The sequence below is a fragment of the Leucopleurus acutus genome (assembly GCF_964270905.1).
Source record: "Leucopleurus acutus genome assembly, chromosome: 8".
Classification (NCBI taxonomy): domain Eukaryota; kingdom Metazoa; phylum Chordata; class Mammalia; order Artiodactyla; family Delphinidae; genus Leucopleurus; species Leucopleurus acutus.
The window spans coordinates 70,089,718-70,104,723 of record NC_139151.1 but is presented as its reverse complement, the minus strand read 5'-3'; the positions used below and the strand labels follow the sequence as shown (position 1 = coordinate 70,104,723).

Sequence of the window (15,006 nt, the reverse complement as noted above, 5' to 3'; positions counted from 1 at the left end):
AACCCCACCTATTTAAAAAAAAAAAACTGGTTCTCTAATTAGAGACATCTTTCTAAAAAGGAACTTATCAGGGCCCATAACATAAACCAGAGAAGTTTGGTTGCTTTGCTCTTTCACATCATGATGCTGAGAGATACAGCAATCCAGGGTGAGATGAATACAATTGAGTACCTATGACTGAGAAAACTAAAAGATTAAGCTTCTTTCGTAGCTGCCAATGTGTATATCAGAGTGATTGAATTGACTGTAAAATAAAAACACTGGATAGCATCCTTTGTGTGCCAGGGATGATGCAGCTGACCCATGGACTTCGTGTAGTTGGGATTTTTACAATGATTGCTGCTGGAGTAGCACCCTTAAAGCTTCCCAGGAGATCCTAGGAGTAGGATGTCTGCCTGCTCATGACTCCTACACTTACTTACTATTTATAATATGATAACAGCTAAAGTTTATTGAATAATTACTTTGTGCCAAACACTGTGTTAAATATTTTACATTATTTTATTTAATTCTTACTTGAACATATCACTTAACCTTGCTGAGCCTTTCATTTTTGTCATCTAAAAAAAATATGTCATGAGTTGTCCGCTGCTCAGCATGGGTGTGAAGATTAAATTTGTTAAAATGTATGAAAGTTATTTGAAAATTCTAAAACACTATGTTTGGGGATAAAGTCTGTCCATGAAACTAAGTAAATTTAACTACATTAAACTGCATTCTTATCCATTAGAAATGTGGTCCCAAAACTGAGCTTTTGACTGAGATATATTGTCTCTCTGCCTGATGACCAAAAGCAATTTTACTAGTATACCTGCTGTTTGTTTAAGATAAAAATTGTGGTAAAATATACATAAAATAATATTTATTATTTTAACCATTTTTCAATGTACAACTCAGTGATATTAATACATTTGCAGTTTTTTGTAACCATTACTGTTATCTATACCACAAACTTTCAATCATCTCCAACAAAAACTCTGTGACCATTAAACAATAACTCTCCCTATCCTCCTACCCTGCACCCCTGGTAACCTCTATTTTACTATTTTTCTATATGAATTTGCCTATTCTAGGTACTTCATATAAATGGAATCATACAATATTTGTCCCTCTGCATCTGGCTTATTTCACTAAGCATAGTGTTTTCAAGGTCCATCCATATTGTAGTATGTATCAAAAGTCCATTCTTTTTTATGGCTGAATAATATCCCATTGTATATATATGTCTATGTCTATATATTTGTTTGTTTATCCATTCATCTGTTGATGGATATTTCTGTTGTTTCCACATTTTGGCTATTGTGAATAATGCTGCTGTGAACATTGGTATACAAATACCTGTTTGTGTCCCTGCTTGCAATTCTTTTAGATATACACGTAGGAATGGAATCGTTGTATCATATGGTAGTTCTATGTTTAGCCCTTTGAGATACCATCAAACTGATTTCTATACGGGCTGCACCTTTTACATTCCCACCAGTAATGCAAGAGTGTTGCAATTTCTTTATATCCTAACCAATACTTGTTATTTTCCATTTTTTAAAAAAAATTATAGCCATCCTAGTAGATGCGAAGTGGTATCTCACTGTGGTTTTGTTTTTCATTTCCCTGATGATTAATGATTTTGAGCACCTTTTCATGTGCCTATTGGAAATTTGTATATCTTCCTTGGAAATGTCTAAGTACATTGCCTATTTTTGAATTGGGTTGTTTGTTTTGTCTTTATTGAGTTTCAGGAGTTCTTATATATTCTAGATATTAATCCTGTATCAAATATATGATTTGCAAGTTTTTTTTCTCATTTTGTAGGTCATCTTTTCACTTACTTGATAGTATCCTTTGATGCACAAAATTGTTTAATTTTGATGAAGTCTGATTTATCTATTTTTTCTTTTGTTGCCTGTGCTTTTGCTGTCATATCCATGAAATCATTGCCAAATCCAAAGATTTACTCCTATGTTTTCTTCTAAGAGTTTTATAGTTTTAGTACTTAAGTTTAGGTCTTTGATCCATTCCAGTTAATTTTTATATATGGTATAAATTAAGGGTCCAACTTCATTCTTTTGCATGTGGATATCAGTTTTTCCAGCACCATTTGTTGAAAAGATGTCTTTTCCCCAATGAATGGTCTTGGTACCCTTGTAAAAAATCAATTAACTATATGTAAGGGTTTATTTCTGGGCTCTCTATTCTGTTTCATTAGTCTATATATCTGTTCTTATGCCAGTATCATACTGTTTTAATTACTCTAACTTTGTAGTAAATTTTGAAATCAGAAAGTATGAGTCTTCCAACTTTATTTGTCTTTTTAAAAATTGTTTGGGCTATTGGGGCCCCATGCACTTCCATATAAATTTGAGGATTGGCTTCCATTTCTGTAAAAAAAGATGGTTGGAATTTTGGTAGAGATTTCACTGAGTCTGTAGATTGCTTTGTTGATCTTAACAATGTGAAGTCTTCCTGTCTATGAACATGGATGCCTTTCTATTTATTTAGATCTTTAAAAATTTCTTTCAGAAATGTTTTATAGTTTTTCAGTGTACAAGTCTTTGCCTCTTTAGTTAAGTTTATTCCTAAGTATTTGATTCTTTTAGATGCTATTGTAAGTAGAATTGCTTTCTTAACTTCCTTTTGGATTGTTCATTGCTAGTATATAGAAACACAGTTGATTTTTGTGTGTTAATCTTCTACCCTGAAACTGCTGAATTTATTTATTAGCTCTTGTAGCTTTCTTATGAATTCTTTGGAATTTTCTACATATAGGACCACTTCATATGCAAATAGACATAGTTTTACCTATTTTTACCTGTTTACCTAGTTTTACCTGTTTGCCTCTTTCTTTCTCCCTTCCTCCCTTCCTTCCTTATCCCCTCCCTCCCTCCTTCCCTCCCTTCCTCCCTCTCTCTCTTCTTTCTTTCTTTCTTTCTAGTACTAACTAGAACTTCTAGGACAGTGTTGTATAGCAACAGTGAAAGTGGGTATAATTGTCCCCGATCTTAGTAGAAAAGCTTTCAGTCTTTTATCATGTTGATGAACTTTCCCTCTATTCCTAGTTTTTTCTGAGAATTTTTATCATGAAAAGATGTTGGATTTTGTCAAATGCCTTTTCTGCATCAATTGAGATGATCATGTGGGTCTTTCCCCCATTGTTCTATTAATGTTATGTATTGCATTGATTTTTTATTTTTAATGTTGAACCACCCTTGCATTCCTGGGATAAATCCTACTTTGTCATGGTGAATAATCCTTTTGATATGCTGTTGGATTCAATATGCTAATATTTTGTTGAGGATTTTAATATTCATACAGAATATTGGTCTATAATTTTCTTTTCCTGTGATGTCTTTATCTGGCTTTGTTATCAAGTTTACACTGGCCTCATTACCTCAGAGTTAGGAAGTGTTTCCTCTTCAATATTTTTGAAGATTTTGTAAGGATTAGTGTTAATTTTTATTAAATATTCAGTAGACTTTATTGGTGAAGCCAAAAATTCAGTCCAGGAATTTTCTTTATTGGGAGGTTCTTGATTACTGATTCAATCTCTTGTTATGGGTTTGTTTATATTATCTATTTCTCCTTGAGACAGTTTACATAATTTGTATGTTTCAAGGAATTTGTCCATTTCTTCTAGATTGTCTAATTTGCTGATGTACAGTTGCTACCTAATACTTCTTTTTAATTCCTTTGTTTCAGTTAGCATTTATTGAGCACCATTTATTTGCTGATATCTATATATATAAATGTATATGTATACATGTATATGAATATACATATATATTCTCATTTAATTTTTATAACAACTCTAAGATATAAGTGGCATTATCTATATTTTGTTAAAAGAAAAAAAGAAACTAAAAGTCAAAGAAGTAAATTAACTCTTTCCAAACTTTCACATCTAGAAATTAGTGGAGGTAGAATTCAGACTGAAATTCTGAATATTTGACATTTTATACTCTTGCAGGCATGATCTAAGTGTAAAAGATATGAAGAAAAGTCTAGCTTTTGTGAGTGTGTGTATATAAAAAATGTGATTTATATGTATGGGATTATCTAGATGACATCTTGTGAAGCTAGCCATTTCTAGCTCTTCTTGACTATTTAAAACAGAGGCATATATGACTATTGCTGGAATACTTTATTAATTAAATCCATCTACTTGAAATCAAAGCATTTCTGAGGTTCTTCAGGTTAGTACTCCCCTTTTTAAATAAGAGTGGTGAGGTCCAAGAAGGAACTATATATGCCCACCTGTATAAACTAACCTAGTTTTATGGTGATTGAGATTATTTTAACTGTGCCCTTCTTCATATATGGAGGCTATATCATTGGTGAGTTACTAAGTCATGAACTTTAAGTTGTTATTTTAAGTTAATTTATTGTAATGGGGATACATGTATATCACTTTGTCCATACTCACTTATTTAATTGCTATTGTGACAAATCCCATGATTTTCATATGATTAGCCAAGAGTTTGGATGCATCTATGAAATAAGTAGAGAAATTAAGATTGATCCTTGATTCTTAGCTTCTTTAAAGGTATGAAAAACAATGCAGATGCTCTTAGAAAAAGTCTTGAGACCAAGACTCTTCTCATCATTGGTCTATTCTTTGATGAATAGAGGAGAAATTTAGCAGGAGAAATAAGAGCATGGAGATCTCAGCAATATATACTATGATCCATGGCAATTTTTTTCTCCAATTGTTCTCAGAACAAATTAAAGATTTTGTTTTCTTTTTAAGATTCTAAATGTGTCACTCATTGCCTACTAACTTTTGCTGCAGTGTGCTGTCTCACAAAGATAAATTCAGATTGATTATGGCATTCCCTCAGAATACAGAGAAGTTATAATATTTTGCTATTCTGAATACATGCATCCAGGCAAGATGCAATGTGGCATGTCCAAGTCTATACTGTTGGCTGTAATTGAAATATTTCCATATTGTAGCAAAAATGATAATAGCTCATAAAAGTGGGGTGTATCTATGAGTTATCTGGCAACTCATATAACTTACCATCATCCTGTGATACCACCAGACAATGATCTGTGAGAGGAGGGGTGTGTAGTATATCTTTCTTCTGTTTTGGAGGGTGGAAAATAAGGTATGAGACTTTGAGCCAGTAACTGAAGAATCTTTGAGTCCTGTCTCCTAGTTTAACGTATTTTTCTTCTCTACTCCTCCCAAACTCTCTAAATAGGTTAATATCTGAAGTTAGTATCTCAGAAGACTGCAACCATCCCAGTCCCTCGTCTTTCTGAGGAATCAAAGTAAATGGACAGAATTTTACCCATGGGATTTTTGACTTTTTAATAAAAGTGAAGTTTGTATCCGAATTACACAAACTAGGAGTATTCTTGCAGGAGGTAGTCTGAGTCTAATGGGTCCTAGGTTCATGATACAAGCTCCTCCTTTTCCTGTGTTTAAGTCTTAATAAGTTTCGGCTTCCTTTCGGTTTCCCTGAAAATTAGAAAATATACTTCCTGTCATTCAGGGACTCTTGCTGTGGAGCTGCTTTGATCCCAAAGCAATGTTGGTTATTGTGGCAAGTGAAACTAATGTCAGGCAAATGTCCTATAGGCTGTAACTCCTGTTTCATATTTGCTCTGTAAGCTCCAGATAAAAATAATCAGTTGGAAAACCTAGAAGCCTGGAAAGATGGATTTATGTAATGGGCATTATTTCCCAAATTGGCATTTGGAGGTTGTCTACTTATACTAGAGGTAGCAAGGGCCAGATTACAGTAGTGCCTAAAACCAACCTGTTTCAACAGACTTCATCTTCTTTTGTACAGATTTAAAGAGAATGGGTCCTCACGCAAGCATTTCAAATCCACAGACAAATTTGAAAAAAATTGCTACAACATGTTGACTGATTCCTTGCCAAGTCAGCCACTGAGAACTTTTTCTTGATCGACTCTTACACAGAGACAATTAAAGGCAAGGGGGAGGGGGGGAAAGCTTGTAACTTTTTAAAAGAATTAAACTTCACAGTACTCTAAATCCCTCTCCCTCTTAAATCTTCTCTTCTACTTTTAACCCCCCTCTTCTTCACCCTTACCTTCTCCCTCTCTGGCCTTTTCCTTTTTCTCTCTCTTCTGATCATTCCCTGTGATATACTCAGTTGCTCTAATGTATTCATTTTTACTTTTGGTATTGATACAATATGTTCTGGAGACATAGCTTTCCAAAGATTATATTCAGATATACAGATTCAAACCAGCAGAAAGGTTAAAAACATTTTAAAAATATGCTTGTCAGCAGTGGAAAGAAAGCTGTTTGTAGCCAGCAGGTGAGCTGGAGAGTACTACAGGGTGTGGTAGAGATGGTAATAAATTAACTGGCAAGCCAAAAACTATAAAAAAAAAATCAGCTATTTCATAGCATAGAAGCATGACAGCTATGAAAAAAGGAGTGCCCCAGGGAATTCTTTTAGAGTTTGATTTTTTTAAATATGTTTGACATGAAAAATGTTTTAGTACAAATAAAACAACTGGTATTAAACTTACAGGGAGGAGGGTTATGGTTTAGAGTTAGTATGAATAATGCATGATATTTAAAGAAAGAATAGCTCTAAAATGTTCTGAGAGGCAGCCCATGTTGATGGTTGGAATGGTGATTTTTTTTCTCCAATTTTGAAGCATCATTAATTCAGCATCGTTTTGTGATTTTTTTAACCTGATAAGATGTCAACCAAAGAAATACTGTTTGACTTAGATTAGGATATTCTTTCTTCAGATAATTTAGTTTAAATATCAAGAGGATCAGTAGAATTATTTAAGCATAAGGCGGCAGTCATTTACCATAAAAAATAATTTGGCCTAGTTATCTTTTTTAAAAAGCTCATGTAGCACTGCAAACCAAAATCAACCTCATGGAAGGGGAAAAACAAGATCAGATATTTTGAACATTACTCCATAGGAGACTAGCACAGTATAGTGTTAGTGAATGCATTGTAGCAGCGCTCCATATGCAATCAGAAGCCAATTGTTACTGGACTGTGTACAAGTGCACACTGTGCTCAATGGTCTGATGAGGTATTATGGATATGATGCAAAGAGACTGTGTAGATTAGAAGCTTACAATTTGTTAAAAGTGAAAGCAACTTAACATTTACATTGGGCCAGCTGAGTGGAACTTCATGTGGCAAACAGGATGAGTTCCAACGAACCAGGGGCACCGGGAAGGCTCCAGGTATTAGTGTCCATGCAGAAAAAAAGGGGTTTTATTGCTTTCTAGCTGACTACCTTTATTACTGTGATTCTTTCTATACTTTTCATTATTATATTCAGCTTTTAGTGTGGAAAAGTTCATGCAAAACAGCATGATTATTGTAAATGTCAAAAATGTGTGGAGGAACAGCCTATTAAAATATAGCCTAGAGATAATACATAACACTGACTTTAAATAAGTAGCTGAAGTCAAAGTGATACTCCATGAAATCACTGATACTGTGTAATTTATCCATAAGTATTAATTTTGATTTCAATTGCCACTATCACAATACATTCCTCATCACTTTCTCTTGGTTCTTCAGGTTGTTCGCTTCATACAGCCTATGTTCTTAGGTCACAGAAGGTACTTCAGCCCCCCTGTTTAGGAGTGGTCTGGAGCCAGAAACACATTAAGATGTAGCACTGATCTCTGCTAAACCATGCTCAATCTCGACCAGACATTTAATGCAGATATCACATGTAAAATGTGTGTTTATTTAATCAAATCATCATCAGAGAATAAGTGATGAGTGCCTAGTGTGTGTGCATGATTCTGTACTAGGTTCCACCGGAAGTTAGCGCAGAAAAACATAGTTTCCACTCTATTTGGGATACCAGGCATTTCATAGAATGTTGGCAGATAAGATTAGCTTCTCTCTTACCCCTATCAAATTAAAGAGGTTGCATTTAATTTTTTTCCTCTATTTTTTATAAAATAAACGTTAGGGTTATGGACAGTCAGTAATTCTTAATCTTTTTTGGACTGTAATACTCTGCCTTGCCTACCAAGGCAAAACGTTTTGTTGTTTTAATGTAAAAGCCTTAATGCTTTCTCAGTGAACTGAATGTCAGCCTGGCTTTAAGATATTTTTTTACTCTTAAAAAAATGATGTATTACAAGATTTGTAATGGAGTGAACATGCTTGAATTGCACATTTAATTTTTTTAACATCACATTCATGTTTTGCCAGTTTGCCTACCAGCTATCTGTTAACAAAAAGTTCCAAGGCAGCAGTGCAAGTCTGTGCCCAGCTAAGCCTTTTGTTTCTGCAGATGTTTGGGCTTAGAGCAATGTTGTAAAGCTCCGGCAATCCAAGGACCATGTTTGTACTTGTCTGCTGTGATTCCCTGTTCATTGTCTAAACCTGTATGCATTGTTCTTTCCGACAGGTGATAACTACCCTGTACAGTTCATTCCATCAACAATGGCAGCTGCTGCTGCTTCTGGACTCAGCCCTTTACAGCTCCAGGTGAGTGCCAGAAGAAAAAAATGTGTGATACGAGCCAGTACTTTAGTGAAAAACTGCTAACCAGCTGTATGCTAAATGATGGCCTGGATATTAAATAATTTTTTAAGCATAGCCTAGAAGGATTAACACCTTATGTACTTACCATACTGCAAGTAGAAGAGAAAACTGTCATGTCAATATTTTTAAAGGAAAAAAATGACATTATGACTTAGTACTGTATGTTCTCGATCAGGTAAGTTAATGGTTTTACAATTTTTTATGGCTCGTTGTTATGGTTGTTATTGGGTATGTAAGCTTTTTCCTTATCAATTCTTCGTCCACCTCTCCATTCATGTCCAATTAGCTTTTACACATAAGCATCAAAACAGAAAACAATGTTGGATATTTTCCTTCTTGCAGCTCATGGAATAGGGGGTTGTTATTACCAAATTACTTTAACTATTTGGAAAATGTGAACACTTTGCTCCTGAATATGTGTATTCTCGTCCTCATCCTCATGCCAGGTCAAAAGTCTGGGCATGGTGTCTGACCAAATTCTGGGTTAGAGTTCTTTACCTATGGAACTAAAATTGGAGAGAAAGTGTTTTGGAAGCTAAATTAAAAAATCACTTGCACCTTCTCTTCTTCATAGTAAAATGGTGCGGGGGGGTTAACAATAGGACTAAGTAATCTTTATACCCTTCTAGCACTGCCATCTTAATGGGCAATTGACTTTAACTATGAGTGTATATTTTAACAAAAACAAAAAGATAATATCATTAAAATAATGGTTAAACCTTCAGTATTTGAACATTTAGAAAATGTATGGTAACTTGAATTTCAATACAGTGGATAGAGATAGTTTTTTTATTCTTATAATTTACTGTGATTTTTTTTTGAATTTTCTTAAATAGTCTAGGGAATAGCATCTAACTAGGCATTTTTGTTTCTTCTTTGCTATTACTCATATGACTTGAACGTAAAAAATGTACAGATATTTTACCGTGAAAAAGTATCATTTTGAGTACCTTCAACTTGGTCTACAAATAAAGAATTTTTGCAGTACTTTGAGAAGTTTTCGTCATAAGCCTCATCCAGAAAGTCTTGAAGATGTTGTCCATTATGGACTGCCTAGCAGAGCTAGACATTTTGCCTAATGAAAGAAGCAACCCTACCTCTCTTCTAAACCCTCACCTTCTCTACTACTGACAGGGGAACTTACTGCAGTTGGTAAAAATATAAAAAGAAACCTCACTCATAATCAATCTAATCTATTTCTCCTTTTTCCATAGCTATGCTATTGCGTGTCTTCTTGAGTCAGAGGCAAAAATAAGAAAGCAGTTTGATCCTATAATCAAGTTTCTGTGAAAGAGAGTATCTGGGTCCTAAACCTACTTTCTATTCTTTGGTGTGGTCAATACCCTGGGTTTAGAAATATGTGTTCTGTTTCATGAGTTCTGACAGTATGTTTTGTCTTTTTTTTTTTTTTTTTCTGAATATGCTACTAAACAGAAAGGTCATGTCTCCCACCCACAAATTAACCCAAGGCTAAAGGGCCTAAGTGACCGTTTTGGCAGGAGTTTGGACACCTTTGAACATGGTGGTGGCCACTCTTACAACCACAAACAGATTGAGGTATGAATACTTCCATTGGTGCTTCATTGGGTGGGGGACTGGATTGTTCAGTCATATTCTAGGCTTTTTTTAAAAAGTAGCAAACACTCAACCTAAACACTAAAACATAATCTTTCCCTTTTTCTCATTCCTAAGGAGGCTCATTTTTGCTCCTTTTTCTTTCAGAGAAAAAGGCAAACCCCAGACCAACGCCTCTGAAATACATTGTTTATTGCTATATATTTAGGCAAATTCTTTACATTATGAGTGCTTTCAAAACCATCTTTATTTCCCTTACTCTTTTTTTAAATGTATAATGCTGTATAGTAGTTAAAAAACACTTAAACATTAAAAGAAAAAAATCCTCATTTGACCATGTAACAACCCTATGGAGTTGATAAAACATAATTCTGCTTTCACAGACAAAACAATGGAGGTTCAGAGAGGTCAGGTTATTTAACCAAGGTTACGAAATATTCTTGGAGTCAGAGTTATTATCCAGGATTTCTAACTCTACCAAATTCAGGTTTTCAAATTTAGTTTTCTCTGGCTGAAGTGAGGTTGGGTGCCTGGGCCTGACATAAACTATTATAGTAGCCCCTTCATATTTAACTTTCAGTAAAGCTCTTTGTTGTTTTTGTGGGATATTCTTACTACATGGGAGAGGATGGCTCATACGGCTCTTTTGAAAACCAAACCCCTTTCTCCTATAGGGACCCAGTCCTCCTCTCTCCATTATCATGCTTAATTCCTCTCCTATATCATTGGAGTACCTCTCGGGGTACTATCAGATACTGGAGGGTTGCTAGCTATCTGTTGAGTCACAATAAAAGGAGACAGGTTATCTCACACTGAAATACACTTTAACTTTCTGGGTTAGATCTAATACTACATTTATGTTCTAACCTAAGATGGTAAACCCAGTTTAAAAAGAAGAAAACAATTACATCTAACAAAGTTGTATATTCAGCTCCTATTGGCTCTGCCCATCTATACATATCAACTACTATGTGATCAATAAAGTGTCCCTTTGACATTATCTTCTCTGTTGCTTTTAAATCTGCATTTTTGGAAAATGATAGAGAAAGCTCACTTCTAAGAAGAAGGAAGAGGACAAGATCAAAGGACACCTTGGAAGTAGCCTAAGGAAGAGTTCAGACCTTGTTGCTTGCCTTCTTCCTTTCCCTTTCCCTTTGATTATAAGAAGTATATAGGGGGTTTCCACCCAGACATGACAAGGCATATACTGTTAGAATATCTGCTGTCTTCTATGCAGCCAGAAGGGATTTCTTTTCTAAGGCTTTCTTTTGGCTGTAGAGAAGGTGCCGTATTTCTGGACGTTCTAAAAATCTACTGTGCTTAGGATGGGCAAGCAGTGAGACAGCTGGACGTTAAGAACAAGCCTTTCTGTGTGATGACAGTTAGCAAGCTTACCTACTCAGGACAGGTAGTTTGTTAAATTTTTAAGTGCTTGAAAGAATGTAAAAGCAAGTGGCCTTGGCTCAAATTCAAAACTTCCTCTCCTCTTGACTTTTATTTTCTCTTGAGGTGTTGAGTTCTATCCCATCAACCTTCCCTTAGCCAGTTTTCTACCCCGTGTCTTCTTTTATTAATTTTCACTTAGGTTGACTTCTCTTCCCCCCACCATCACAGACCCCTGATGCTGTCAAATCTGGCTTCTGTTGGGTTTCTGGAAACCATGATGTCATATATGTGAGTGCCAGATCCGTGTAGTGCTGTAGCAATGCGGATCTAGGAGCACAACATATGCCACATGCCTGCCACTTTAATGAGACTAAATACAGAATCTGGTAAGGCAGGGGGCCCTCATAGCTTTGCAGTGTAAGTTTGGGGTGGTTTGAGAGTTTCCTGGGGTTTTTTTTGTTTTGTTTTTTTATTCTTGCTCTGTTCTCTAGCTTCCACTTTTTGTATCTTTCCTTGCATGTCAGGAAACCTTTGCTTAGAAAAGATTGACCTGGTTTGAAAGCCAGGTTTCTCAAACTATCCTGGTATGAGTATAGCATGTTTATTGGGACTTCCATGAACTGCACAGTGGACACCCATATCTAACCTGCTATAGACACTAACATTTTAAATCTTGAGCAAAAGTAGAGAGAAAATTTAATAATATCTTGCTTTATTGATTTCAAAGTCTACTTTCTTTTCTAGCCAGGGTTTTCTCCATTCCTTTGACAAGCTAAATGTCACAGCTGTGTCAACTGTGGATAGGATCATGATAAATAGGATCATGATAAATTGTGGATACTAAGCATTACAATTATGTTAATGGGTTTTATTTCTAATCAGAGATTCTTAGGAAGAAAGACCATAACACGTATATACCACCACCACCTCCACACACACCCTGCTGCATTGCTCAGAAGTGGTCCTCTCTACCTGATGTACAGTTAATTTGTCCTTCAAAGGTTGTCACTTTTAGCATTAATGAGCCTGGGTAATCTTAACAGTATAGTTATACTCTGGAAGCCTGAAATTTTGTTATCAGGTAGAGAAAAGGTATTTAAAGTGGAAAGATCCTCCTTACGTTAGTATATTCCAGTTCTTCCTTTCTTTAAAATAAGAAAGACACAGAAAAGTTGTTTTGCTTTTTGGTTTTTTTTTGGTACTCCATGCTGATCTAAGGCATGGTTTTCTCTGCCTCAGGAGCACAATATTAGGAGAGAGAAGGCCAAAGAATGCTATTTTTAGTTGAACAGTTCAGCAGATGGAGGCATGAATACTCATATATCTGAAGGTTGAGGGGCTTGAACCATTAATTTTGATAATGTATTTAACCCTGGGAACAATCAGAAACTGTAACTCTAAGGTTACAGTGCTTTTGACCTTTAGAGAACAGAGGGCACTTGCTACAGTAAACAATATATTATATTGCTACTTATTCCAGTTCTCTACCCGTATAAATTTCAGGACCAGTTGCCATTTGCTTTCCTCAGCTATGTTAGCATTGGTCCTTCAAGTAAGTCAAAAGGGGGGGACCAGTATAATGAGGCAGTCATGTAAATATGGCCTTTAAATAGCTAAGATGTTAGATTGTTCTGAAGAAATATTGTCTCAGAAACTAAGCTCAGAATGACACTTTTTTTTAAACGAAAGAGTGATTTTAATGTACTGATTCATTTTTTGTTGTTACTTTCAATGTGATAGGTACCTAAAGTAATTTGGTTTTGTTTTTTAATTGGAAATAATGTTGCCTCATAGTTTATATGAAATCCAATCTGGTACCATATCATGCAAAGTAATGCACCTGTCTCATGCTTTCTTATTAAATGATGCATGCTTCTCTAGTAAATACAACAGCTAAATATCACACAGTTTAAGAATTTCTAATTAAAATATCTCCACATGTCAGCATATTGGTAATGTATTATTTTAATCCATTTATTTTGTTTATGAAACAGTGACATATGTTTAGATTGTGAAATACATGAGCCTTAAAAATCACTTGATTGAAGAAAATTAATTCCTACAATACTGTCTCGGTAATGTGTTCACTCACCCAGTCAGTCATTGGTGGCACTGCCAGTCTTAATGTAGAGTAGACACACTTACTAGTTTTATCTGTGTAACAGTCTTGGAATGAAGCAATAACAGTTCTTTTTCTTAGTTCCAAACAATAGGGTTTTCTTCCTTTACTTTTTTTTTAACTCATTAATTCAAACCTGTCCCCCCAAAACACTTTTTGTTGCTTTTTTTTTTTTTTAATACAATGAAGGATGGGACTGAGTGTATGTATAAGGGATTCTGAGAGACCAATCAAAATTAGAAACAAGCTAGTTACCTTTACAAAGTTAGACATAGTAATTTGTTTGTCAGCAGGGAGATGTTTGGGTCAGCCCTGAAATAAAGTGACTGTCAGCAGTTATTCCTACAAGACAAGTAATTTCACTCAATGCATTACTGACAGATTGCTCACTTCTCTGAATCACCAGAGAAAACAAACTTAATATTGTTACAGGCAGAGTTTCTGTCTTCATTAGCTGCAGAGAATGATTTTTATCTAGCATTCAAAGACTACCAAGCTTTAGTTGGAACATATTTTAACCAAGTTCTTATAATGACAGTATGGGTGGTAGCCTAAATGAAAGGAAGTAAATATGAAAATTTTAAAAATCAATATAAATATATTTTCACTTTTATTTGATGGGTATTATGTGTAGTTTTGGGAAGATTTGACGAAAGGAGTATAATCAGAGCCTTAAAACACTAGAAAAACCTATCAATCAACCGTAAGTTATTCTTAAATGAAACTATTAAAGTCTTGCGAAGTTTGCAAAGATGGAGGAGAACAATTGAAATTTTGCAAAAGTGAACACAAACACATATTTTATTTAAATGATATTGTCAGTTTTCATGCTACAACTGGAAAGTGAAGAAGTGCCCATCAACATTGAGAATGCTCTATTTCTATTTTAGTTCCAGCCTGAATCTTTATGATATTATATATAGATGCTCTTCTCTGGCTCAAACCCTGTCGTCTTGTTTGAAATCGTAAACATGCCTCAGTTCTGTGGAGTAATGAGAGGGTGAGTTAGCTGGGCTGAGTGGGCTTTGGAGGTTGTGATTTCTAATAGAGGGGTGAATAAAGAATTGATTAGAGTGACCTATTACTAGCTACCTGATAGAGAAAAAGGAATGCACTGATTCAAAGCTTGTTCTGAGGATGCCAACCAGGGGGTTGTGCTTTGAGGGGAAATGCTTACTTTTCTCATAATCAGCCTTTTCTCACCTACTTTGACTTTAAGAGTGTGATGGAATTTGGGAGGACCATTACAGCTGGGATTAGATGAGCTGTGGACTAATGGAATGAGCTCCATTTTGGAATCAGAATCTTAGATTAGAGTTTCCGCTATTACTTGCTATGTTGTCCTATACTGTTCTCAAATAACCTTTTTTCAGTTTGTTCATTGTAAAAAGGGGGTAATATTTATTCC

The 15,006-nt window shown here is 35.1% G+C and overlaps 1 protein-coding gene across 7 annotated transcripts in view; it reads left to right on the top strand.

Annotated features, from left to right (window-relative positions):
* The window catches only part of SOX6 (SRY-box transcription factor 6), a 518,084-nt gene that overhangs the window by 391,795 nt on the left and 111,283 nt on the right, over positions 1-15,006 (top strand). For 6 of the 7 annotated variants that reach the window (XM_082845245.1, XM_082845244.1, XM_082845243.1 and 3 more), the window contains one exon: positions 8,382-8,461. In XM_082845245.1, the coding sequence (XP_082701371.1) occupies positions 8,382-8,461 (80 nt within the window). Of the gene's footprint in view, positions 1-8,381; positions 8,462-9,952; positions 10,076-15,006 lie in introns of all 7 variants that reach the window. The other variant, XM_082845248.1, reaches the window with a different exon arrangement.